Source organism: Diplotaxodon limnothrissa, linkage group LG4 (genome assembly GCF_057381915.1).
Source record: "Diplotaxodon limnothrissa isolate DT_005_m linkage group LG4, D_limnothrissa_male_GT1.1, whole genome shotgun sequence".
In the NCBI taxonomy this organism is placed as follows: domain Eukaryota; kingdom Metazoa; phylum Chordata; class Actinopteri; order Cichliformes; family Cichlidae; genus Diplotaxodon; species Diplotaxodon limnothrissa.
Genome location: NC_140599.1, coordinates 23,861,491 through 23,889,421, shown reverse-complemented (window position 1 = coordinate 23,889,421; position 27,931 = coordinate 23,861,491). Strand labels below are relative to the sequence as shown.

The 27,931-nt window shown below is 36.7% G+C and overlaps 2 protein-coding genes across 3 annotated transcripts; both read right to left on the bottom strand.

Annotated features, from left to right (window-relative positions):
* Positions 1-848: 848 nt before the first annotated feature.
* Positions 849-9,557, bottom strand: stxbp2 (syntaxin binding protein 2). Of its 2 annotated transcripts, none has more exons than XM_085352611.1 (19): positions 9,495-9,557; positions 7,544-7,593; positions 7,383-7,464; positions 7,153-7,229; positions 6,958-7,033; positions 6,744-6,847; positions 6,380-6,528; positions 6,192-6,276; positions 5,492-5,622; positions 5,262-5,369; positions 5,085-5,142; positions 4,910-4,975; positions 4,425-4,505; positions 2,904-3,045; positions 2,673-2,779; positions 2,483-2,581; positions 2,302-2,387; positions 1,462-1,622; positions 849-1,362 (listed from the first exon to the last, which is right to left on the bottom strand). In XM_085352611.1, the coding sequence occupies exons 1-19, from the start codon at positions 9,529-9,531 to the stop codon at positions 1,283-1,285; spliced, it is 1,779 nt and encodes a 592-aa protein (XP_085208737.1). In that variant the 5' UTR covers positions 9,532-9,557; the 3' UTR covers positions 849-1,282. The 2 variants fall into 2 exon arrangements, with proteins under 2 accessions (XP_085208737.1, XP_085208738.1); XM_085352612.1 differs by having other exon boundaries at positions 1,462-1,619.
* A 1,638-nt stretch (positions 9,558-11,195) lies between these two features.
* On the bottom strand, positions 11,196-13,879 carry pet100 (PET100 cytochrome c oxidase chaperone). Its single transcript, XM_085352610.1, has 4 exons — positions 13,816-13,879; positions 13,555-13,641; positions 13,417-13,449; positions 11,196-11,576 (listed from the first exon to the last, which is right to left on the bottom strand). Exons 1-4 carry the CDS (start codon positions 13,840-13,842, stop codon positions 11,487-11,489), a joined length of 237 nt encoding a protein of 78 aa, XP_085208736.1. The 5' UTR covers positions 13,843-13,879; the 3' UTR covers positions 11,196-11,486.
* Between the last annotated feature and the right edge of the window lie 14,052 nt (positions 13,880-27,931).

Genomic DNA, 27,931 nt, shown 5'->3' with positions numbered 1-27,931 from the left:
TCTGTCAGTGCAAACTGTTCTTTGTTTCATCCTGGAATGCCATTCCAACACTCACTAACCTCACTCTCCTACTTCCTGTTGGCCACAGACCCCAAGGGTGCTGGACTTTGGGTGGGGACCTCTCATTATGAGGAGTTTTTATGAGTTGACATCAGTGACATCTATCTCATCCTGAAGCCTGCTTATTATTCCACCTGGGTATCTAATGACCGGTAAGGACTACTCTGCTACTCTGTCTTCTGGAAATTCCACCCCTTCCAGTGTGGATCACCTTTCCTCTCTTTGTGACCCTTCGATCACACTTATATAGTCAAAATGACATCCTGATATCCTTGCTGTGGATCTGGTGAGTTGGATCAGTAAATTGATGTCTCACTTATTCCTAGCATACAGATTAATGTCACCCATGTACATGTTGTTAATGATCACTCCACACCTTAATCATGTATCCGCTCTTAGTGATGAGCTGGCTTAGGGGGTTGAGGCCTATACAGAACAGCAGCAGTTTTTGAAAAAATAAAGTTAAAATTTGCCTATATGGAGAATACTAGCAAACTTTTTAGCATAATATGAACAAACTATAATTTTTTTAACAAAATGAAAATATTATGCATATTGAAGCATACTAAAAGGTCCTATAGAAAAGAAAAAAGACAAATTAAATTCAATATATATTTTTTTATTTTATTGCTCATTTCCATCAACAAATAAACAAGCACCCACTGCTCTAGCGCCCAGCAATATATTAAAGTATCTAGTAAATGTGCAACGGTCATAACACAGCAGTTCTGACATTATTACTGAGATGAATATTTCAAGAAGAGGGTTGAGGGAGAGAGTTACCAAAAAAAATAATTTTAATCTACTTTTAAATCTATATACAATATGTCCTTCAATTGTGTGCAACTACAATATACTTGAATTAAGAGATTTCTATGAGGTGAGAGCTGCTCTTTCTTTGTGACAATTTTTGGAATTTCTGACTAAATAACTAAGCAAGTCAATTACAACAAAATTAAGAATTTAAATATGAATAGAATAATGAAAATATTAATATTGTTTCATTTATTACTTAAATACAATTTCAATCACAGCAGTATACAGAACCCAACTAACAACAAAAGAGCACACTATAATAGAATAGTCACAACTGCTTTCTTACATGACTACATCTAAGATTTCACATCAGAGATGTTAGAGAAGCTAAACAGGACAACAGAAAGACATCAGTTTAAAGGAACAACCAGACTCCTACTGCAGTATTGCTGTCCCGACTTGGGGATTACGGATCAGGATTAGTATCTTTGTCCAGAGTCTTCAAGTCATTGAGGAAGCTGGTTGGAGTTAGGATGTGAGATGATCCTGTCAAGGAAAAAAACAACAACAAAAAACAACAATATTTAAATAGCAGTTCAACAGTCAGGTTCATCAGTCATAACTTCTTAATTAGCAATTGCTTACCAATCAGGACTTCCCATTTCCCATCTGTGGCTCGAGTCACTTCATAAGCACAACGCATCTCAGAGTATGACACCCCACCAATCACAAAAACAATGAGACGAGGGCCAGACCGATACTCCGTTGGAGACTTATTTTTGTGCCAGTGTCCAAAACGTGCACTGCTGTAAAAGAATTTCGAAAATGATTGAGAAACATAAAACTACTACTAAAACTACAGCTCCCTTTCAGCTATTTATTGATTTTCTGACATTTATTATTTCAAACAATAATTAATACAATTGTCATACAATGGCTCATTTTCATACCGTGTTGTCAGGAAATTGACCCTGATGAATAAGTATGAATGTGAAAATACTAACAGAAACTCCTGAGTTTTTTTGTTTGGTTGGTTGGGTTTTTTTTGTTTTGTTGGGGTTTTTTTTTTTTTTTTTTTGGGGGGGGGGGGGGTTTATAGCCAGTCTATATTATTATCAACTTCTCCATTTTAATTCTGCATTTTGCTTAAAAAGTAGAAAAGTACCGGAACACTCCACAGATTATGAGTAAATCTAGATCTACAAGCGTGGTCAGTATTAGCACCATCATTATGATGGGAATTCCCTAGGGATTATAGAGTATTCAAAAATGACTGAAATTTACCCTTTAAACTCTACTTCACTTTGTCAAAAGCTCGGCTCTGATTCATTTAAAAGGTTTTAAGGGGATAAAAGGTTTTATTTTATAAGATTATCTGTCATTTACCCCACTTGTTGCTAAATACAAACTGTTTTGGAAAGAGATCTACCCATCTATCTATATATATTTATTTATTTCTCAGATAGAGGGAGAGCACCGCCCGACCTGACTGCAGTCTGAGTTGTGTTGATGGGTGCTGGTTCAGCGATGAATGGCCACAGCTTTTTGTCCAGTTTGTCTTCTATGGCATTCTGTGATCCAGAAACAGATGTTATAAAAGCTGTGTTGTGAGCAAAGGTGAGCAGGTCTGCCAGTGACATCTGAAACCTCACTTAGGGCTTAATACCTCCATGATGTCCTTGACAGTGGGTGTCCACCTGGAAAGCTGGTATGTGCTTTCTGTACGCTGCTTACGATCTGGCAGTGTTTTCCCAGAATTGCGACCCTGAAAAACAATGTATGTCAAATATTCAGGGTTTTTTTTTAGGTTTTATAAAATTCTCAGTTCCACAGCATGAGACTGTAGCCAAACTTACCCCAGCTATAATATTACAGCCTAGGTTCTGCAGGTTGTAAATAATGTTGCTGTCGGCCTGAATATTTGCATGCTGGATGAGCTTGGCAAGGTTCTCCTCCCCAATGCCTGAATAGACAACCAGGCAATGAAAACACTGTTTGCTATAAATAAGTAACGACAAATAAAGCTTCTCTTCAATGTAACAAGATTAGGACTTAAAAAGATTTAAAATGTTTTGAGATCTTCTTACCCTTCTTCTTGTGAAATATGAACAGCAGTATGATGCGGATTTTGTCAAAGGCATCAATGTCACTATCTAAGAGCACAGGAACAATGCTCTTCATGGCATCTTTCAGTGGTTCCCCTTCTGCATTTGCTCCCATTGCAAGGTCCTGTGGAAGAAAGCCCTAGTTTACGATCAACCTTTACTGAATATCATCAACTTAAGACAGGCAGTTAAGAGAGGTGAATGAAACCACTTTATTCCCCTTTCCCCCCAACACACGTTCTCTTTCAGAGCCATGATATTGCCATAAGACTATTGCAACAAGAAAATCTCAGATTGCAAAGTAAATCTCCAGATTTGCATTTGTAATCAGGTACGTTATGTCAACATAAAGCTAAATATTGGGTACACTAGCTATATGTAGCTTTGAGATTTCCCCTTTTTTGCAATCCTCCAATAAATGGTCACTTGGAACTGTGTAACTGCCTTAAATAATTTTGCTAACCTTACATGAATTTGGACTAAACTTCATTAAAGCCAGCAGCAAAACTTTGCGAGCAACTGAAAGATTATTTTATTTGCAACATTACACACACATTTGTAATGGGCTTCCAAACAATGTAGAACAAATGACAGCTGACAGAGAGCTGTTGCCATTTGGATCATACTGCACATCTTAAGAGCCAAAGCATGCCCAATGGATTAAAGAGACAGCTTTCAGACATGCTGACAATCCATTAGGGCAGTTGAGCGATTTACTCATAAAAAAGGCCCCATTAACACTTGCACCTCATAATGCCACAGCCATGCATAGCTTATCATTTCTCATGTGCTTGTCACTCATCTGATACTGGACTAGATATGGCCAAACATTTCCCCTCAGGAACACAAGGCATGTCTGGCACATATAACTAAAACACTGGGGTTTGGCTCCAGTTTGGATTGTGGCTTTTTTCCCAGGTCTTGCTGGTGGAAGAACTTCTACTGTACCAAGTGGTACATCTGTGTTATTACATGCCTTTAAGCTTACAGTAAGCTCACAGATCTACGATGATTTACGCTGCTGATGTGTAGTTTAAAGCGTTTTATGAAATATTATTATTTTTTAGTTAACAAATAAAAATATCAACAGACCAGAAGCAAAGAAGCACAGGAATTACAAAGATACATTTCAGGTCACTGAATGTGATGAGTCAATGTAGTTATTCCATGTCAGGCATTTTGTTTAGACAGTCTGTGTCAGTGTATTGCATTGTGCTATTTGACCATATGTGGCAGAAATGTGACAACCTAATAGACTTTTATTGCATTATAATTAATATTTGAAAACTATTAGGTTCAATAGTCCTCAAAGATAATAATTTTGATTACATTTTTTAAGTAGACATACATGATAACAAAAGCCAAAAACTGAACTGGACTTTCAAAGTGTAATTTACCAACAAAAAAAAAAAAACAAAAACAAAAACAAAAAAAACACTATGGTGACTGCTGCAAGTCAAACATTTTATTACAAAAAATTATGTTGTGCACAAGGCTACTAACCTGCTCCACTTCACAAAGTTTATCAAGTGAGGCCTTGAATTTCTTCATACAAGCTTCAGCTAGGTGTAAGTGAGTGGAGTACTGTAAAAAAAATTACATTAAAATACATTACTAATTACTTTAACATATGGCATCATATTTTTATTAAAAAAAAAATTAAACATAATTAAGACTGACAACTCTGATATAAGAAAAAAACGTTTTCTAGGAAGTCTTGTCATAATGGTCAGATTATAACTAGAATTTGGGCCAACTAAACTTTAGCTGGCCCAGCTAATGCTTAATTGGGCAAAACAACCATGGTCTAAATTGTATCTAATTTATCATCACAAATGTATCCTAATATGCTTCAAAAACATTTCCCTATTTTTAAGTAAAGGTCTAAATAAACTGAACAGACAGCGCTTTTGGATTAGATAAATTAAAACAAACAAATAATGATAAGAAGTTACATAAGGGTTTGTTTGTTAGTTAATGTAACTCACCATGCTCAGCTCCTTCTGATACTGTGGCATCTTCTTTAACATCTGAGACAGATCTTTGATATTGGCCTGAAAAGAGAAACATTTTCCCCAAAGTTCCATCATAACACAAAAACAATACTCAGGGTCTACCGTGGACTTTTCAAACACCTGAAAAGATAATGCACATAACACTCACATTGTCAGTGCACATCCTCTTGCTCTCACAAAATGTGCGAAGAAGCTCTGTCACCTTCCTACAAGAATCAAATGAGAAAATTAGTAGACACCTAACACAGGAAAACTTTGACTGAATTACAATGACTCCACAATCAAGTTGTAGCAGTCGTAGAAATGTTACTGTGACAAAACTTACTTGGTGACATCAGCGATGTGCATGTGTCTGAGCTGAACCCAGAGTTCATCATCTTCATCCAGTAAGACGTCTTTCTCTTTTGAGTTCCCAATGCCGGTTGTCTGATAACTTTAATATCCAAAAATAAATTTAAAAAAATGTTTAAAAGTCCACAAATGGAGGGACTGGTATACCAAAGACACCACACCAAACAGACAGAGCAATATAAAAATATAAAGGTAGTCCCTTACGTATAGATGTCCTGTTTGATGTCTAGCAAATCATAAGCCATTGCTTGGAAGGTCAACTCATGAAGAACAGGTGAGACGGGATCAAACCCACGGTCAACAATGATTAGCTGTGATCGCGCCTTATCTGGACCCTAAAAATAATACAAATTAAGGATATCATCCAGTACTTTTGAAATATATGATTTAATTTAAAGATTCATTAAAAGAGACTGGCTGAAAGTACACATTAACTGTTGCAATGCCATGCAATGAAATCAATTAATTATCAATTATTATAATTTAGCATCACAGCTAGATGTAGAAAAAAGAAAAAAAAGAAATACGTACAGCATAGTATGATAAAGCACCTGACATGCATAGACGCAAAAAGGGAACAGTAATACATGCCTTTAAGACTCATCTCAGGAGCAAGGAAATGTCAGCTAAGAAAAACAGAAAAGAAGGGAAAAAAGGACAGGTCCAGCAAAGGATGAGAAAATAATCATCAGGAAATAAATCCCAGAAACCAAAGAAATATTCACAACCTGTTAAGCTGAAGAGCTGCAGAATCCCAACAGAGGTTTATTCTCTTACATGAGAAAGATGATTTAGCAGGAAAGAAAAGCAGTGTAAACATTTTGTTCACCATTTTTTTAAGATTTGAAATTACACAGCAGAGAATGTGAGAAATCGAGTGGTTGAAGACCAAAGTATTTCCTACCTCTCCCATGGTTGGGTTTTCAGCTTTGTGAGCAATGAGGCGCTGATAGACCTCTTCAGCCAGTCTAGCATTTTCCTCAGGTCCCCTAAAAACAAAGTAGAATACAACTTTAAAATCAGCATAATACATTCAGTGGGAAAAGATTTATTTGTTTAAATCTATCTCTCTTCTCATGAAGGGGCCCATACTTGCGATAACGAACTGCAGGGTACTCTTTGAGAGTGTCACACAGGGTCGCAATCTGCTCTGCCACATTTTCCATCATTTTATCTCTTGTTTCATTTGCCTTTGAACTGTAGAAGGAGTACAAGGATTTTGGGTCATCCAGTGAGAAAACCTACGGGGACAAGAGAAACTGTGAAAGGTATTGCCTGTCACAATAAACCGACAGACAATATTACTATAACTGATTGCAGCTCGGGAAAACGTTTGTCTTTTTGCCATACAATTAAATGATTAACTGTCAAATAAGTTTTGTCCAAAACCAAAAACATTTCTAATGAAATGTCCAAAGACAATTTGGACTCAATGAAATATAAGAATTTTACCCACCTGCGACTCATATGGAAGAAAAGCAACATTGATCTCTTTTAAAGTCTTGATAAATTTTGAAACTTTGGCTCTTCCAATATCAGCAAAGAGAGGATCTGGACAAGCTAAACAAGGCAAAAAAAAAAAAAAAAAAAGAATTAATGTCAGTTTTAGCGTTTTACACTGAAGTCTGGAAAAAAAAATACATTTCTCATATTTATAGTTCCACTCTTACTGTCAGTGAAGAAGATGTGTGCTGCCTTGTATGTAAAGGCTGCATCTTTGAAATCATCAATGAGACCATGAACCGACTGTAATTGAAAACATATTCATCTTTAAAATATTATGCACATAGTTATCTTTAAAATATTATGCACATGAGAACAATCTTGAAGATATGGCAACATTAAAAGACGGAACTCTTTTGAACCTTTGCAGATGGGGTGATTAAATAAATGGCCTCCAAACTGGAGATGGGTTCTCTGCGTTTATTGATGTCCTCCACAACTGAAAAACAGAAAAGACAATATGATAATTTAATGTCATTTAAACGCAGAAAATGAATTAAGTTGGCACATTTTACTCTTCAACAGCTAAAGGTTTGATCTCTCATTTATTTAAAAAACTAAACTAAAAACTATGAATTATATCCATACTTACTGGTCACCCCCTCCGCCAAAATGTCAGACATCTTGCAACAAGAGGACAGAATTCTTGTGGTCATGTGATCCACAATAAGAACCTAAACAAAGGCCACACAGTGGTAATAAATTCAGTGCAACAAAAATCAAAAGAATTTCTTCTTTTGTATCTACCGTTACCTTCCATTCTCCATCCTTTTTCACACTCTTGATCACACCACTGATGATTTCTGTAGATGAAAAGATAATTTTGTGATGCAAGAACCCATAACCTCATAACAAAAACAAGCTAAAACGGGTCACAAGTGGAGTAAATTTAGCAACAATAATAATAAAAAAATACTTTATGAAACATTCATATAGTCAAAATGCTCTAGATTGTTGTTGCAGCATTCATTAGTAATTTGAGCTTTTCATGAAATGTAGCTTACTGAATAGTTTCCAAAGAATTTGTGTGACTTATAAAACAACAACAAAAGTCAAAGGTCAGCTCTACTGTCAAAAATTTAAAAAAAACAGGAACCCTTTTTAAACATATTTAACACTTGCAGTAACAAACTTGCTTGGGTGCAACTTCCTGGTCTTATATAGACAGAAGCACAATTGTTCCAATGACGTCCTAAGCACAACAGCTAAGGTGTGGTACGTGTGTTAAAACAAACAGCCAAATAGTCTCCTGCAGTGGGCCACTGTTCCCAAAAGAAGTTTTCATTGAATCACACAATAATTAACTAGGGTACAGAAGAAAGCAGTGTAGTAGGAAACATCAAAAGTTGAACTGCACCAATATGATGTCTTCACTTCCTTGTTAAACCACGATTTGAACCTGATTAAAAACATAGATTCTGCTCCCTAAGACATATGACTCACTGTTTTCACAGTAATAGCTGACATAAATAGCTTGTTATGGGAGTTCATAAAAAAAAAAAGTGTTCTTTATTCCGAGTTAGCCATCACTGTAATCACTATTTTATGATTGCTGTATAAATCCTGGTAAGGTTCCTGGTATTATGGTGGCTACTGAATATATGTGTATTATGGTTCAGGGCTTTTGAGAGAAAGAAATGGGAAAAAAAAAAAAAAAAAAAAAAAAGGATTTCTTTTTTTGCACCAAGTGTGACCTTCATCACTAACTAATGATTTTCCAGGTCGCTCATACAGGGAACTGGAAAAGATTATACTTTCGAAGAGTTTTGTTAAATCTAAATAAAAAAAAAAAAAAAAAAAAAAAAAAAAACAGTTTGCAAGGAAACTTCCTTATTGGGATTTATTGTCTCTGCTCTAAATACAATATTGAATATGAGATTTTATTTGATATTTTTGGCATACTCCAAATAGGTTAAGTCATCTTGTATGGACAACGTTTTCAGCTAATAATAGCAGATAGTAAATTACAAATCATACCGCTTTGTAATGGTATGTTTGTTTTTTATTTTTCAGACTTCTTAAAAGAAGTGAAAATGTGAGATGAAGGAACATAAGCCCAAATTTAATGCTTCTAAAGTCTAGCAGAAGCAATTAGCATATAATTACAAATAAGCATTACTAGATGAGCCTTGTGAATACGTAATGTTTTAACCCCGGCATGCGTTTTTGTTTTTTTTTTTTGTTTTTTTTTACTTTCAACGCAATGTACTACAAGTTATTGTGTAACAAAAGTTGTGACTTCCTGACGTTTTACAGCCTAAATGTCCAGGATGATTTAACAGATCACAAGCGAAGTTACTAGACTTCCCTTTCAGATTAGCTAGCCTGGGTTAGCCTATAACTTGGACTGTCACAACATTTTCAATCCCTAACGTCGCGACTTTTAACTTTCAAGTGTGGCTAATGTCACAAAACACATGAAACTTCAGCAAATTAAGCAAATACTGCTATCACTACGTGTAACACTATTATTTTATATATATGTGACTTTTTAAATGATGACATCGGTTCCTTCGGCAACGTTAGCATATATATTACGAGTGAAGCAGGAAGAGTTGGTGAACCGTCATCCACAACACGATTTTTTTTAATAAATTGAACGTCAGTTCATCAAGTTACAGCGATAAAGGTTACAATAAAGTACTTTTTTTTAACTGTAATAAACTGCTACAGTGAGATTAGATACAATAAATACGTCACTTACTTTCTCCGACTACAGCTTTCAGCCCAATCGGTGCCATCTTGACAGCAGTGTTCTAGAGAGTTGGTCACTTCCTTGTGGTCTAAGCAAAGCTTCGAAGCATTTGAAAGCTAAATACTGCCCCCTACTGTCAAATATATCACCATTACAAGAGTCTCGTGCTTTGGACTTTTTATTTGCCCCGGTCTTATGGAACAACCTTCCTGTTGCTATTCGGGCGTCTGACTCTATGCCACTGTTTAAATTACGGCTGAAGACTTATTTGTTTAATCTTGCCTTTCCACCTAGTTAACGCTTGGTGTGCGTTGGTACATTTTTATCCGTTATGCTTGTGAACTACTTTTATATCTTATGATTGTCAAGGTTTTTATAATTGATACGTGCCAGGTCCTTTCTCTTTTCCCTCCCATCTCCCTTTTCCTATTTTATTTTTGTCAAGCACCTTGGTATACCCTTGGTTTTTTAGTGTGCTTTATAAATAAAGTTTATTATTATTATTATTATTTAAGTTTTTGATTTAAATAACAAACATGTAGAAGTATCCTAGACTGCATTAATGAGTTATTTTCGCCTTAAACAACTGGACACAATGAAATTAGTAAGCCTTTCTATGGTCGTTTTGATTGGTTCAAGTGTAGGCTACATCCATATATCACCGCTTGGCTTCTGTCATTTACATCTATTATCATAAAATGAATAGCACTTACCTGCTTGTTACATCATAAAACAGAGAGCTTAAATATGGCTTCAGAAGTGAATGACAGTTGTAAAAGATAAACAGTAGTAAGAAAGAAATTCACACTCTCTCTCACCAGTGGCCCAGGAGACAGCCATGAGGGATCCAGCTGGCTGTATTGTACTGCCAAATATATTTGAGGATATGAGCTGACAAGCCAAGGGGAAAATCTGTCAGCACTTCAACACCATTGATAAAAAGTTTAGCTGTTGGCTCTCTCAGATGTAAATATTTATACTTAGAAGATTATATTTCCATTTGGTACGACTCCTTCAAAATGATTAATGATTTCAAATCTTCAGGATGTGGGAACAAGTCTCACCTCTTAAAACAAGTAGTATGAAAAGTTGGGCGGCACATTCATTCAAGGAGATATGGTTTAGTAGAGTATCAAGCCTTTACTGAAGGTGTACAAACTCTAAGTGTTGCAAATGAAGCAGTTATTAGCCATTATTAGTGTAATTTTGTTTAAAACATGTCCTACGTTTTGCATAATATGAGATGCACTTTCATATAACATCACTGTCGTTCATTCAGTAAATAAAAGCTTTTGCTTTAATAAATAAAACATTTAAAAAAAACATAATTATATGGTTTGCTAAGTATATGAATAATCAAATAATCAAGCAAATTCTTCCCCACAGTGATACATGGAAAATGCACTTACAAAATATGACATAAGTTAATCATCATTATTAAAAATACCCAACTAGCATCATTCATTCAAACAGAAAGCACATCAAGTTGTGCTAACTGGAAAACAATTGGTTTATTCTGTTAATTATTTTAGAGGAGTTTGTGGAGAACTGATTAATAGTTAGTTTTTATTTCTGTTAATCTGAAGCACCATTATCTAGAATACAATGCTGCAATACACTACAATATAAGTAATAGGACAAGGTAAAAACAATTTAGGCACTGCACCTTGCAAATAGATAATAATAAACTAGATTCAATCTGATGTGCAGCTCAGTATTTATTTTAAGGCAATGTAAAAACAACAGCTAAGAAAACAATTGTACCATTTGAAAAACCATGTGGGGAAAAAAAAAGTTGCACACAAATGAAAGCACAATAAACTTATTAGGCATAAATAATTATTACCCAGCGCATCTTTGGGAAGAGTTAATCTAGCAGAAATTTCCAACATGAAATGGGCAGACTCCAGTCCAACTTTTTTCCTTGGGCCTCAAAATCACTGCCAGACAGTTGGTATCATTGGTAAAGGGTGGAAAATCATTTTCTTCAACATGTAATTTTCAGTTCTCAGATTCTAGAGGAATATTTTTTAATAGCCGCTGCTCCTTACGAACACGCATTCGCTCTTTGAAGTCCTCCAACTCTTTTCTCTGAAAACAGATATATAGAACAACCATAATCAAATAATGTGCTGTTTAGCAGTAACTCAGCAGTCTTTATGAAAATACTGTTCTTTTTGAACAGGTCAAAGACATTGAGCTATTGACAGACAAGTCAAAATTTACAACTCCCCTATTCTTTTATGAACAGTCCATAAACATCTGGGAACTGAGGACAATAGGTATTCAAATTTTTTAGAAGACTGCTATGTTATGGGATGATATAAGATTCTAGCTGCTGAACAGTCCTGTCTGTCATATGTTTTTGGTTGATGTCGTGCCAAATGTTTTCATTAATGCACCCCTGAACCATTAGAGATAAAGGTTTTTGAACTGAGCAGTGATAAAAAGCTGGATAGCTCCTCTCCTCCTAATAACAAAGAACATTGTGTCCATGTTTTCCAAAAAAGAATTTCAAATTTCAATTTGTTCCACCACATAACAGTTTTCCACTTTGCTCAAGTTCATTTTAAATAAGGATTGACTCAGAGAAGACAGCAGTGTTTCTGGATCAAGTTGCTTCTTCTTTGCAATATAGCACTTTAACATGCAATTATGAATGGTGTGGTGAACTGTATTCATGAGCCTTTGCAGCAATTTTCATGTCAGAATCCTCCCTATTTTTAACACAGTCCCACCTCATGGCCTGGAGATCATGAGCATCCAAGACTGATTTCTGCCAATGTCCCTTGTTCACAGAGATTTCTCCAGATTCTTTGACACTTTTGGTGATATTATGTACTAAATATGACAAAGTCTTTTCAATTCTAAATTAAGGACGATTATTTCAACATTATTGATCCACAAATTTTAAATGCAGTTTTTTGAAGATTAGTGAAACTCTGCCCATCTTTACCTCCCTTTTTAAAATGTCTTTTTTTATGTTTACACACAGCACACACACACATCATGTTATTCACCTTTTGCCAATTTACCAAACTGGTTGCAAAATGTTCCTCCACCTGCTTCTTTTTATTACCACTTACCTTTTGAATTTAATGGCATGTTGCTGCCATTAAATTCAAAATAAGCTAATATTTTTCATGAAACAGTAAAACATTTCAGTTTAAATATTTGACAGTTTTCTATGTTCTACTGTAAATAAAATATGGTTTTGAAATCTGCAAATTATTCTATTCAATTTTATTTAGATTTTAAACAATGCCCAAAGTTATTTTGTTTGCTCTTCATCTAAGTCACAACTATTGATGAATACAGATTTGACTAGGAAGAGAAACACATTTCATGTCTTTATTAAACACACCGAGTCATCATTAGTCCATGCTGGAAATAAAATATTTGAATGTCTGCGCTAGAGTACATGTGTTTATGGCATTATTGAGATACTCCTCCTTATAAATAAAAGCACAAAGTCTAATTACTGACAAAGCCTTTCCCTTCTCGAGAAGGACTGGTTGGTGTGACTTGATGATAAAACCTTTCACAGGGTCCTAGAAAAAACTTTACAGATACACAAAGCTGGGAAAGACTACAAAGCATTCCTTAAGAAGAGGGTATTTGCCAGCCAATACACACTCCATACAAATTCTGGATTCCAGTTCATTCTAACAGTGGGTCTTGGTCAAAGATCACAACATACAAACCTGATAGAAGTGAAAAAACCCACAGAGGCACAGCAAAATACGCACGGACATCAATACAAGATGGGGTTTTTTCGCCACTGAGGTTCTACAAGTTACTAAATTCAACAATTAACGTCGTTTTTTCCAGCCTGCACTGTGAGTGATTCCTAAAGGTACTCAATGCAGATAAGAAAAATACAACCCTTGATTTGTGTTGATCGCAACTAACTTGTGTGCATTTTTCTTACCTGCGATTCCTCGTCGGGGGGGAAGATTTCCCTCTGTATACCACAAAAATAGACAACATGGCACAGAGAAAGATGCAAAAATTGTTACTACAAGAATAATTATCTAGAGAAGACCGATACATAAAATTAATTTCTAACCTTTCTCTTCACTATATACTCTTCAAAGTACTCTGCTTGATTTGAGATCCAAAACATGGTCACAGGAAAGGAGAGATACAGCATCATCTGTGCAAAACAAATTACACGCATCGGTTTTTAACATAGAGTAGAAAACTGTACCTCTGCTAGCATAATGAAAATGGCTAACTAGAGCGAAAACTAAACCCTAGAAAGTCGAAAGGTCTCAGAATGTAGGGAAAATATACATGTCCACGGCCTTAGTATAAAATAAATACTTACTCGAAATACCTCTATTTTAACACCCATTTTCACAGTGAACAAGCAACCTTATCCAAACTCCTACTATAAGAAAAGACCTTCAAACTACTTCCGGGTTACGTCTAGCGCAAGAAAACTATGGCGCATGCGTTGGTGGTTGTGAGAAAAGATTTTTAATAGATAAAAATTGAATGTGTCACTAAATCTGCTGCAATATACTACACAGTACACATTTTGGCTCCTCGATCAAATCAAATTTGTTTCAGACAAACACTTTTACATCGCACTAATGTTTGGATTATGGCATTATAAACCGAGGTTGTCCACAGAGGGGCTCCAAAACCACCGATTCTGTCCAAATGTAGTTGATCGGTCCTTTCTGAGTAATATTTGCAAGCGGATATTTCAGATAACTTTATTTGGTCCGACCTGAATGGTGACTGCAATTCTGTAACTTTGATATAATCTTTTAAGTAATTTCAGAACCAACGAGTGCACGCTAAGCACCATACTTTGGTATAGTTATGTTTATTATAGCTTCAGTCCTTAACGTGATGTATTCCTTCATCACCTGTCCCAGCTACCATAGGGGGAGGGGGACGGTACACCCCGGACAGGTCGCCAGTCTGCCACAGGGATAACACAGACAACCATTCTATGGACAATTTAGAATTACCAATTAACCTAACCCCACTAACTGCATGTCTTTGGAATGTGGGGAGCCTGAGTGCCCGGAGAGAACCCACGCAAACACAGGGAAAACATGCAAACTCCATACAGAAAGGCCCTGGCCTGATGATACAATCAAACTCAGTACCTCCTTGTCAGGCAACAGCGCTAATCACTGCGCCACCGTGCACTTATACTCTTACCTGTTTATTTTTTGCTCTCCCTCATTTTGTATGAGAAAAGGGACAGAGGTCCTTTTAAATGCTTGAGCACCCCTAAAAAGTGTCTAAACTCACCAATATATTCCTTCAAATGCAAAAACTCAGTTGATGCCTTCTTTTCCCCAAAGCTTTATTTCGAATCTTGAAGAAACTGAGAAAGGTAACAGAATAGCTATGTGTTGTAAATACATACAAATCGATCACAGTTACAGAAGGAGGAGAAAAAAATAGAAGAAATATTTCAGTAACATTTAATTGCAGTTTCATCCCTTCACTTGAATGCAAAGTTGCCGCTTTTTAAACTTTTAAGTAACCAAGAAAGGTGATGCAAAAATAAAAATAAAAAATACAAACAAATAACTGAGTTAGATCAAGATAATAAAATATCAATAATAGTAATTTTAAAAAAAGAAAATCTTCTTTTGTCAGTGTGGAACAAATCAAGAGGTCAGCAACATGTTTGTCTCAATAATCATAGCGGGCAAATATAAAATTACTATAGAAAAGAGAATACCATATGAAACATTAAAAAAAAATTATAACATTATACACCTTTCCAGAACCCTTATGTAAAAATAACAAGACCAAGGAACACGTTTCACGAGATTTTCATTCTTTAATTTTTGAAAGAAATTGTTAACTGGACAGAATCTATGGATCCGCTTAAATGAGACTTTGAATTAACTTTCTAACTTTGTTAGAAAGATCTTTTCGTTTGTTTAAATCAATATAATAACAGACTGTTGCTGTATTGGGCAACAAGTTTTCCGGCAACTTACTTGCCGGAAAAACAAACGTTATGAATGCCATCTGCACAGGGTAAGAAGACAACAGACGAGAGCTCCTCATTTGACGCTGAAGTTGCAGTCCGCGACATTTGTGACGCGCTCTCTACGTCCTCATCCAAAGACCTACGCGTGACGTCATCAACAACGAGAGGTGTTCAGGTTCCTCGGAAAGAAAGATCCCGCGCGCCCTAGCAACCTGAGAAACACAGGTAAAGGCTCTTGTTTAAAACGTTGTTGTGCCAGTCATGTTGTCTGTGTAAACCGAATGAATAACCTGCAAAAGAAACGGTAACAGCGGCGGAAAGGCCTAAGGGAGCGCACTGATGACCGGCGCCCACTGAGACCATTCTCTTGCACGGCGGCCTGTTTTTGGTAGCTAGCTTGCTGCTAAAGCTAGTTGGTGGTTGTGGATCAAAAGACACAATAACCGCACCTACAATGTGTGTGTACATGACACTCATTGTCTGTCTCACTCAATGTTAGCCACAACTACGCTAAAATAGTTAAATAAGTGATGATGCGATCATCATGTTTGGCATCTATTGCCAGTTTGCTCGTCGACTGTCTTGTGTTGTGGGAGACGGTGACGCCGTCACGGTGATGATGGCGCACACTGGAGCTTTTTTTTTTTTGCTGGGAATGCAGTCAGTTGAGCGTGTAACAAAAAAACACAATCCTTATGTGCATTTTCCAAAGCGGTGCTGTCATAATTTCGGAAATCAAACGCCTTCATCTTCGTCTTGTTTTCTGTTCTGCTGTGCATGGTACCGACGTCCATTACGAAACCCAGGCAGTAATCTATGCCCTGTGGCCTAACTTTAAGATCTTGGCTCCTCGACGATTGTTGCTCGCCAGCAGTCATTACTGTGCAGTTTTTCTTTTTATTCACCACATCTGGTAATTGTTGCCATTCCAGACAGATGTGTTTGAGCATTATAGACACAGAGCACGGGCATTCATCCGACTGGGTTCTTCTAGAGATTGCTCATGCTGAGGCCCGTTACTTAGCTAATCATTCTAAGGCTTTGCAGATACGAAACTTGGGAGTTTATTTTTCAGTCTTTCAATCTTTGTAGTATTTTGGGGTGCAAGTGTGTGACCATGCACAGGGTAGTAATCTAAAAATTACTATTTGTACAAGCTTCTTTCCCTAGAGGCGAGTAATCATGAAGTCATACAGCATTTTAAAGCTTTAGCATAACATTTACTGGTTATTACCTATGGACTTTCTTTTAATTTTCTTTGAGCAGTATCTTTTAGGTTGTTGTTTTATGTATATACTTTAAAAGCCATGGTTGGATTTGGATTTTTGTGATTAACTTATCACCACTGAGGAGATAAATTATTCACCTGAATCTAAGGGATGTTCTCATGTGTGTACACTGTGTGTGTAAATAAATAGGACCAGCTGGGTCAAAGGCTAGTTACTGAGCAATGAGCAAGTCAAACAAGCTCACGGGGCTGAACTATTGATCACATTACTCCTAATTTGTTTTCCTTGTCTAAACTTATCATCTGCACCATAAATTAGCAAAGAAAGACTGGGTCAAAGTCCTTTGAGTAATCGGGTAGGCAGTATATCTGAGGGATTCCTAGAGCTGAACATACTTTTCTTGCACCTTTTTTGGTCCTGTTCTTTCTGGTTTAGTTGCCATGGTAACAACATCCTTGGCCTAGTTGTGAGTGACCCCTAGATCAAAAACCGTGTAGTCTGAGAACAAATGAACAAGCAAACAAAATGTATCCTACTGGTTGTGAATGTATTTCCTTTATTTATTAAGTTTGAATCACTGACAGGAGTCTTAATAGCTTACAACATGATCTTTTTGGTTTAATCAGTTTATTACATTGTGACATCTTGGGGTGAAATACACAGTATTAATAATTTATGTTGTTTTTTGCTTTTGAGGTTTACCTTTGTGTTACCCATTCAATTTTGAGATGTTTATTCATTGTTTTATTGCATGTCAGAGCAATTTGCCTTTGTGCACGGTTAATCATTTATATAAAGAATCCCAAAGTTGAATATGGTCATCTGAATGTAGCGTTTGGAATAGGAGAAATGTTTTGTCTCTGGTCCAAGTAAATTCTTCAGTCTCAGTGACTGCAGGTTTCCCCAACATTTTAAACAGTACATTTACATTATAACCAGAACTAGCACTATTGCCTAACAATGGGCTGTGAGCTCAGTTTCATGATCTTTAAAATGCAAATTGTCATGACTGTTGATTAGTGGCCATGAGTACCATTCACAGAGAGTTGGCTGCAATCACTGGATTCTGTGATTGTGAACGACGTACTCTTAGGACACCTGGGTGAAAATCAAATCTCAGTGATCACAACTTGGTGGACAAACACAGCAAGTTCACCCAGGAGGATATGAAAAATAATAGGTTAGCTTTCTTCAGTTTTATAGTCAACAGTAAACCACTGCATAGGGATCACTAAGGTTTGACTCTAATCATCCACTGGAGCAAAAACTAGATATCACTAGGGCACTACAACACAGAGCTAACATCATCCCCACAGACACAGACATGCCACAGAAGAACATCATAACGAAAAGCCCTGAGTAAATGTGGTTACCCTAGCTGGATATTTGTCAAAAGTTGGAAAGTACCTTAAATATGGTCAAAGTGATACCAGAGAAAAGGACAACCAATTCCTAAATGAAAACCTTCACTAATCCCTTAATATCAGAACAGGTGAGACACATTTTCTCAAAACACTGTCACTGTTGTTTTCAAACACCAAATTGTGCTACACTGCAAATTGGTAGACCCCAAGATTTAGTTCCCCCAACAAAGAGTAATATAATCTATGTTGTTAAGTGCCATGGACATTACAATGAGTTATTTATCAGAGAAACCAATCACCCTCTGGCTAAGCACAACACAGAACTACCTCATCAGGCCAGGACTCTGCAGTCTGTTTACATCTGCACTCCAGTGGTCACTTTTTCAATATTGATGTTGATCCATCCAATGATTGATGTGCACATCCTGGACAGTGAGGAATCCTAATTTGAGTGAGGAGTCAAGGATGCCATTTATGTGAAAAAAAGAGAGAGTGTCTCTGAACTGAGGAGGGGGCAACTTTCACTGTCTTACAATGCTGTGATTGTGGCCATGACAATTTGCATATTAACGATCATGAAACTGAGCTCACGGCCCATTGTTAGGCAACGGTGGTAGTTTCGGGCATTATGCAGATGTACAGTTTAAAAGGTTGAGAATTCCACCGACAGCTGATACTGAAGAAGTCACTTGGAGGTGTGACGAGACATTTCTCCTGCTGAAAGTGCTACTTCCAGATGAACAGAGTCAACTTTCTGGGGTCAGAGCAATTTTTATTTGGTTAAAGTTTTAGGGAGTATCTCTATCTGTTGCCTTAATATATCCTTTCTTTAGTTTTTATTATTTTCGGGGGTTTTTTATTATGTATTGTCATTTTTATTATGCCAGAACCTGACTGCATCATGTCTGCCCTTGTGGTTTAGTAGTGTTGGCTTGTTTGGGGAAAATAACAGTCTACTGTTATGTAGCTATCAACACTATGAGAGCGTGGTAGCTAAACATAAGCTTACATCAATGCACAACTGTTGGCCGTGGCAGATTGTAGTGATAATTCCTGCTATGCTCCACCTTTTACTATGAAGGTATTTGATACATTGTTGTTAACGCTGCTTTATTCAGACCAACCAGTATTACATTTTTTCTTGAAAGTTTTCCATTGCGTTATTCTCTATGCTGTAAGATTGAAACCTAAAGTTGAAGAAGAAAGTGTTGGCATGATATCTATCAAAACATTTTTAATTATTTTCTATTAACTGTAAAAATCTATAATCTGTGTAGGGTAGAGATAAGAAAAACATGATCTTACTTTGGGGTAAAAATGTATTATTGCAAGGGGTGTATGTTTACCTGGCTGAAATAACATTTTGCTTGGATAGGGGCATGATATGCAGAGACAGTAAAAACAAAACATTAATTGAAACAAATTGAAAGTTGTCAAAATTGAAACAGAAAGTAGTAGTCTCTAGAATCAGTCAGGCTTTCTATTTTTAGACCTTCTTTAAGTGCCCTCCTTTTTTTCAAATGCAGTCTTTTTGATAAAACTTGCATGTCAAGGCTAAGTTGATATATGTCTGATGATAGTGAGGTTATTAGATTATTTATTCTGGATTCTTTATTTCATAGTTGAGAAAGGTTTTTTTGCTACAGAAGATATTAGGAACTTTATAGTATATATTGCATTGTTCTCTGGCAGAATGTCATCAAGTATTTCACTGCAGCCAAGAATGGGTATTGTCGGGATTTCAATGCTGAAATTATTTATCAATACCTATACTTTTCCATAAGTCTGTTGATGTTTTTTTTTTCAATTCCTGGTGTAAATTAATAACAGAACAGTAGTTATGCCTACCATTGACACTTTGGGCTTCGAGGACCTAAGGAACATTTTCATGTTAAAAAAAAATAAGACAGTGAAATAGAGACATTGTAGTTTTTAGGACATATATTTCAGTGTATTTTAACACTCCTATTTTGAACTATCTAATTTGCCAGCATGAAGGTAACTTAGAGTGACATGGGTGTAGTCAATCAAGGCATAAGTGTATGTTGTTGTTGTTGTTTTTTAACAGTTTCTTTCAACTTGGAAATAAGGTTCTACCATAGAGGGAAACAAAGTAGAATGAAAGTGCTGCATCACAACCAGTGTTGGGAAGGTTACTTTTAAAATGTATTCCACTACAGATTACAGAATACATGCCCCAAAATGTATTTTGTAATAGATTCCGTTACATTACTCAATGAGAGTAACGTATTCTGAATACTTTGGATTACTTAATATATTATCAAGCTTTTTACAACTACATGAATCTACTATTGATGTGTGATTTATTACTATTACTGAAGAATACTCGCCATACCAATACCAACTACATTTTTAAATCTTAATATAAATGAGTAACAGTAGGGTGGACATTACATAAGGCTGCACTTTTTGCAGCAGTCTCGTATAGAAAACTATTCCACGCGTATATAAAACGTATTAAAGGTGACCTCTGGCTAATACTTCGGGTTCTGTGTTGGGCTCGCAAACGAAAACTAGCTTTACTTTATTGTCTGGGTCAACTTTGCTAGTGAGAGGCAGAGAGAGGCGTTGAAAGGCTGCTCCAACGGAACTTATTGTTTCAGAGGAAAACGCGAACACAGTGTACTGTTCAGTAGGGCTGGGCTATATCATACCGCTCACGGTAATACCGGTGTAATGTTGGGCAACGATAAGAAAATGAAATATCGCGATAGAATATTGGTAAAACGCGCATGAGAAGTGCCTATGTTTACATATGCACATGGCAGTGACGCAGAATGAGAAGAGCGAAAGTGGATCGTTGAATGAAACGGATGAAACAGAATTGGTTTGTAAAAATGCTGCAATGTCAGTGGTGTGGAACTGGTTTGGCTTTCGTCCGTCAGATATTCAACAAAGCACTATTTTTGGTAGTGCATGCTAGTGGGCCGTCGTTATAGCCGTGTTTTTTTTTTTGGAAAATATGGCACACTTAAAATCAATCCTTTGATTTTCTGAAAATCGACAGTTCCCCTTATAATCCCGTGTGCCTTATGTATGAATTCTGGTTGTGTTTACTGACCTGGAAACGATTTTATGTGGTACACGGCGCTCGAAAATCTGTCAAATGTTTCAGTACGACTTTGCTAAGCTATGAAGCCGCACCGCTTGATGGATTGTCGGAGCATTACGGCTATTGTAGGAAGGCGCCTCGCGGAGTGATATGTGCTGTGCTTCAACATAATATTACCGTATTGTGTGTGTATAACCTCTTTTTAAGTTTTGTGGATATTATACATGGTTATGCTGAGGATATGTCGGCCAATTTCCACTGGAAATGCCTTTTGGTTAAACTGTCAGCAAGGAATTTGCACTGTAAATTTTTTCATATAACTGTAATGCACTTTAAAAAAGCTGCTTGTTTAAGTGAAAATACATTGATGTGTTGTTGTTTTTTTGCACTAATAAAGTTGAGGAGTTGTACAGTATTTTGTCTAGTGTCAATTATATCATCACTTATATCGTTATCGCCAATTTTCAAATGTATATCGTGATAAATATTTTTGGTCATATCGCCCTGCTCTACTGTTCAGTCTTAATAGCTTACTTAAAACTGGGCTAAACTGCCCATGAGACTACATTCTTTAAGGCTATGCCTGTTACGCTCTGCCTATTGCCTTCATATTAAATAATTTTTAGAACAATCATTTTGAAAAAATATTTCATCATGTTATTATGCGATCTGCAAGTAGAGGTGACATGGCCCGCGAGATTGAGACACAGGCATTAGAGCCTCTTAATGTGTGTTTTGTATGTTTTGTTTCCACTGGCGTGGACTTACCAAAGATAGAGAGGACATAGCCTAACATATGAAACAGGAAAAGACCGCTGTGTAATCCATTTATTTCAACAAAGTAACTGTATTCTGAATACCACCTTTTTAAACGGTAACAGTAACGGAATGTAGTTACTCATATCAGAGTCTGTGTGTTGTTCATATGAAAACATCAGTGCCTTTACATAGATGGATATCACCTCAATTGGTAAATATACACAAGATAAAAAGATACACATAAATGCTTTTCAGAGAGGACAGAGGTGCGAGTCTGTGCGTGTACCCTGAAACATTTATGTCACAAGTGTTGGTAATGAAATGAAGATGAAATGAGATGAAAATATAATAAGGCAGATTCAATTTTGCATATTTCTTAAGTGTGAACAGTATGGTTTGTCCTTTGAGTGATCGCTTACATACTTTGTTTAAGGTCAGGGATAAATTTGCTTATGAAACTGAGTAGCAGTACAAAATAACAGATGAAATATGATATATAAAGTAGCTTTATATTGGAATTACCTATTCTTGCCAAAAATTATAGATGATCAGCTAGCTGGGATGACATGCAATGAAATTCTGAATTGATACTGATTTTATTTAATTTTATTTATTTATTCTTACCCCACCCACCCACTATAAATTGGTACATCTTAGGGCTGTGCGATATGACCAAAATCTTATATCCCGATATAAGACATGTATCGTCCCGATAATGATATAAATCACAAAAATTTTACATTTTCTGTAAATTCTGTGAATCTCGGGCAGCTCAACTTGCGTGAAGTGTTTCCAGCTGAGCGTCATGTACCTACCTGGAGTTGAGTGTTTTAACCGATGCATGAAATTATACATTTTTAGACATAAGTTGTAACGGCTGCCGTTTTCTTTGTGAGTATTTATCACACAGCGTGCTGCAGGGAAAAGCCTGTTCTAACGTTTGAGTCTAAGGTGTATTTTTTTAGCACCTGAGGGCTCTTTTTTGCTTCTCATCCGTAAATACTCTGCATACTCTTTCACGTGATTCAGTTTATTTTGAAAAGTCTCAACAGGATCTTGAGCTTTATTGTGAAAGGTTTATGTGGAAAATACATAAGCGGACTCGCGATGGTTTTACTGTCGTTCTTGCTAACGACAACGCATAAAAACAGGCGCTTGCCCGTTTTTTATGTGGTTATATTAAATATAAGAGAAAGAGAGAACTTTAAGAAATTAATAGAGCCACTACAGTGACCATCAAAACGATGAAAAAAATCTTGCCGTAAACAGTTTATTTTGCGACACCACGACACAAACGATAGCGTAAAATGAAACGACAGATGTTTTTAATATCGTCATCCAATATATATTGTTATATATACAGCCCTAGTGCATCTCATGTCAATAGTCTTCACAATATTCTAAACAATATGCAAGCATATATAGTACAGTTAAATATATATACTATGCCAGAAATATTGTTGTAACTGGACTGTTAAATGATGATGTCTGAAGATGACATTTTGGTATAAAATGCAACATTTTACTACAGATGAAATATTTGTTAGATTAATTAACTCCCAATTAATTGTTACTACCAGGTACCCATTTCACTATCTTTTTAAGTTTTTTGTTCTTGAAATTGTAATTACCCCCCCCCCCCCCCCCCCCCCCCCACACACACACAACTCAGTGTAAAAGTTGGCAAATTGCCTGTTCCATGTGTTCTCTTATTTTGCACCCCGTAGATTTTGGCTACTCCAATACTCTGATGATTAATGGAAGCACTCTCAGACGTTCATGCAGAATCTCTGTGTGCTACAACCTCTTCTTCTGACCCAGCCCCCCAGTCTAAATGCAATTCTTTTGCATCCCCCTTCTCTCTGCTATCATCCCCCTCCCTTCCTTCCTTCTTTGCTGTGACTGAATATGATCTCCCCCACCCTTCCAATGTCATAGCCGTTGGTTTGGCCTTCTCTGTATTTGGTGTAGATTGGAGCTTTGTCACTCTAGCAGCTGCTGTATTGTAACTGGGAATGGTGCATATGGCACATGGACTGGGAAGTGAGTCTGTGAGAACAGCATCATTGTTTGGCTGTTGCACGAAAGTGATGCTGCTTGTTTTATTTAGCAAAAATAAACATTGTGCGTTGCACTCACAAGTCACTTGACAAGTATACTTTGCACAGTGTGGCTCTTGTTTTTGTGTTTTGACATCTGACCGTTTTTAAAGTGCCTACCTTTTCATGAACATGATATTTTAAGAGAGATGTCAACTTGCTTAAAATTATATAATATATTGTATTATATTATGTATTGGTACAAAATTATATAATGTGGTGGTATATGGTGAATTGGAGACTGAAATTCTAGGATGCCTTTTTTTAATGCTTTAAGGAAAAACATAAAGCCATGAAATGTTGAGAATGCGTTCTCAATGCATTCCATGCATGTGAAGAGTTGCTTCCCAGCACGTTTTAAAGTTTGCCACCTGCTCCAGGTTCTTGGAGCGGCCTACAGCTCTCAGAAACAGAAGAATTGTAGTCATCAGCTGTAGTTCTGTAGTGGATGGTAGAGTCAGAGCTTGTCTGACTGCTTGAAGAGAGACTTGAGAAAGCTGATGGACAATTGATTGACAGCTACCACAGCAGCAAATTGACAAGCCTGAACACTAAAACCAGCAAACTGCTTAAGTGATATGCTGGGAAGCAGGGCTTTAGCTTAACTTTGTTAGCTTATAACACTGGTGTTACAGAGGTTACTAGTGTTGCGAGTTCCATGTAGCACAGACCAAAAAGTTGCAGCCCAAAAATGAAATGTCTGTTAGAATCTCTAAAAACCAAAAACAGTGCAGTTCATTACTTAAACACACTGACAAACGACAGTAATGCATACAATGAACACACAATAACAAAAATATTTTCAGACAAACATTTTTATTTGTTAGTGAAAATTTAAACAGAATAACTTGTATTAGTGTGTATGTGTAATACATAGGTATGTGTTGAGAAGTTTGTGTCATACTGCATGTATGTATATGTGTTTTAGAGAGATGTATGTGTCTGTATACAACACATCCATAATTCTGTGTGTCCGTATGTGTGTGTGGAAAGTTACACCACCAGCACATCTGCTGCCCACTGCTTTAATCGAGGCTTCCATGTCCTCTCAGAAGGGGACAACCTTTGTTTCTGCTGTTTGGCCTGGATTATTCAAATGGGCAGCCTTCCCTATTGATTCTGACCATATCTTCTGTAGTAGACACATGAAGGCTGCTGTGAGTGGTGTTCTTAATATGTTTTTGTGCAGAAAATCCTCACTCACACTGAGCAAAGGAGATTTTCAGTACAAGCAGTATTTCAACCAATTGTGGGATGTTCTGAAATATAAGAAGGCAATTATTTTTACATAGCACAGACATGGCTTTGTAAATATTGAAGAATGTCAAATTCTGTCCACACACCTCAAACTCCCAACAGTATGGCTCTTTGGTGAGGGTTGCCTACCACAGCCTTAGTTAGGACTTGTCCTTAAAGGTGGTCCTGACGAGCATTTTCAGCAGCTGCCATTCTCGAAGGACCCGCTCTAGCTGATATCCACCACTTTGTTAATAGAGTAACAGAAGGAAAAAAGGAAGGAAGAAAACTCTGGCACTACGGTCTTAAGTGAGTGGGCGATAGTGCCAGCATGCTCTGGTTGTTGTTTAAAGATGATTGCATCCCTGGGTGTTTGTTAACATTATCTCTTTTAAATATCTTGTTTCCCCCGACATAAGAATTGCTTGATTTGCCCTTTTTCGCTGCTTCTGAGCAATATTAACAAAATAAAAGATGTGCCGCACTGTACTTATATAAACTTTTCCTTTCTAGTCAGACAGTTGGTGCAGGTTTTATGTGTCTTTTATCCCGATGGCCTTGTTTTCTTACGTTCTCATTTAAGTGTTTAAAATATCACTCCATTTTTTTCAGTATGAAAGTACAGCTTCCAAATTCCATTAGATTCTCTGAGCCATTTGCACATACGTCTACCAGTGGACTGGCAGCAAACACAAAGGAACTGTGGGAATTGTTGTGGAATTTAAGGCTAATTACGTTGATATGCTAACAATTTGTTATCACAACAGACTACAACTACTCTGCGGCATTACAGCAAGCCATTCCTTAACAACAACAAAAAAAAGCGGCTTGCAAAGCTGTCACACGAGTGCTATGTATGCAAAATAATTTATTGCACAGAGTTTATTTTCATCGCATGTGCACTATACAGCTCTGGAAAGTCAACTTTTTGCACTGCTTTTTCAAACTCACTATTGTACACTCACTGTTACACTGATAGGTGATCCCATGATCACACAGTGTAACAGACATTGGATGCCTAACATTGTTTGCTACACCAGTCTGTTAAGGTCACACGACACTGTCAATTAGACATAGACCACATAACGCCAGTCCTCCTAACAGCTGAAATCAGACATACCCAGGTCACTGATTTAAGAGTGCCACAGTATGTTTGCAATATTAGTCACACTTGCATCTGTGACAGCCATTGTCAATATGAACTAGTGAAGTTTAACTGTTGTCACTAATATCAAATATCAATAGTGTGAATATGCATTTGCTTCAGCAATACTGAAAGAGTTGTTTACAGCACCTAGTCCAGTTTTAGAAAACTAAGGTTCTCTTCTTGATTGTGAATTATAAAAATGTGTAGATGAGCATATAATCTTAGTGCAAATTAAAAACAAAATTAGTGTGATAAAGTGTCATTGTGTTAGACACACATTTTTGCTGTGTGATGCATGCTTTACTAAGCTGAACAGTTCATGCACGTGCACAATAATTGTGTCCGCTTATCTTTTAATATAACTGTATGCGTTCAGGCTTGTGAAATGATATTAGGTCAGATCAGTTAGGAAGATTTACAGCTTCTAATGGAAAGTGACTAGAACACAGATTCAGACACTAAGCTGATACTTTAAGATGCCATCAGATTAATTAGGAAAAAAGTGCATGTCTAGGGTTTTAACCTCTTAAATGCTCACACGTTCACTTTACCGGAGATACTTCTTGCCGCACTAACTAAAGGTCTTATAATATCCTGTATCCTATTCTTACCTCAGAGAGATTTACCTAAGCTTTCTTTTCTCTTTCCTCCACAACATTCTTTGTTCTTTTGTTGTTTGGTCAGCATTAGCACCTCAGCACTGTATATTTTGCAAATCAAGCATCTTATTTCAATATAGGTTACATCTGTGGTTCAAACTTATTTTGAGACAGATGCCCAAAAATGCATCTTTGGGAATGTTACTTTACCTTAGACAGGTAACAGTAATGATACTAAGGATCCCAAGGATAGATGTTGTTAGCATTACACTTCATTAGTGGTTACCTTAGCAAGGTCAGTTGTAAATCCACATGTTCAACTGTACATCTTTAAAACCTGGCAGTGATGTCACTCTCAGCTTACACACGTTCTAGTAGTAAAGTCAGAAGAGAAGGAAAAATGCCTTATTTTAGTCCTTAGCAAGGTAGAGCTGTTCGCTCTCGTGCATCACTTGCAGCATAGCACAGCGCTTGTTTTCTTGTATTTATTTATTTTTTGTGCTTAAAAACACCATTACAGCATGTTCATAGATAGGGCTGTGTTTAGGGCTCAAACGATTCATCGAGTAATTTTAATAATTTGATTATTAAAAAATTCTTGACACAAATTCTTTGCTTTGCTGCTTCATTTAACACACGGCTCCATACCGCACCAGAGTTGGAAATGCGATCCACATTGGCGACTAAAAACAGACTGCAATAGAAGCGTATTTAGGAGCAGCGTATGAGTAAAACATTTGATAACATTAAGCTCACTGACACTGATAACCCAACAGCAGGAGACATGATGACGGTGCCGTAGTTTAACATGGAGTCGGAGTCTGTTTACACACCATGAAGAGCAAAGAGGTGGAAATGTTAGTGAGATGTTGAGCTCAGGTTGAGTAAAAGAAAATGTGTTTCTAGTGCAGGGGTAGGCAACTCCAGGCCTCGAGTGCCGGTGTCCTGGAGGTTTTAGATGTGTCCATG

Excerpts from the sequence above, each read along its gene's own strand:
- stxbp2 (XM_085352611.1), bottom strand. The coding sequence starts at position 9,531 with ATGGCACCGATTGGGCTGAAAGCTGTAGTCGGAGAAA. Across the intron at positions 7,465-7,543 it reads AAAAGGATGGAGAATGGAAG|GTTCTTATTGTGGATCACAT; the intron begins GTAACGGTAGAT and ends GCCTTTGTTTAG. Across the intron at positions 7,230-7,382 it reads TTTGGCGGAGGGGGTGACCA|TTGTGGAGGACATCAATAAA; the intron begins GTAAGTATGGAT and ends TCTGTTTTTCAG.
- pet100 (XM_085352610.1), bottom strand. The coding sequence starts at position 13,842 with ATGGGTGTTAAAATAGAGGTATTTCGA. Across the intron at positions 13,642-13,815 it reads TTAAAATAGAGGTATTTCGA|ATGATGCTGTATCTCTCCTT; the intron begins GTAAGTATTTAT and ends TGTTTTGCACAG. Across the intron at positions 11,577-13,416 it reads CCCCCGACGAGGAATCGCAG|AGAAAAGAGTTGGAGGACTT; the intron begins GTAAGAAAAATG and ends ATCTGTTTTCAG.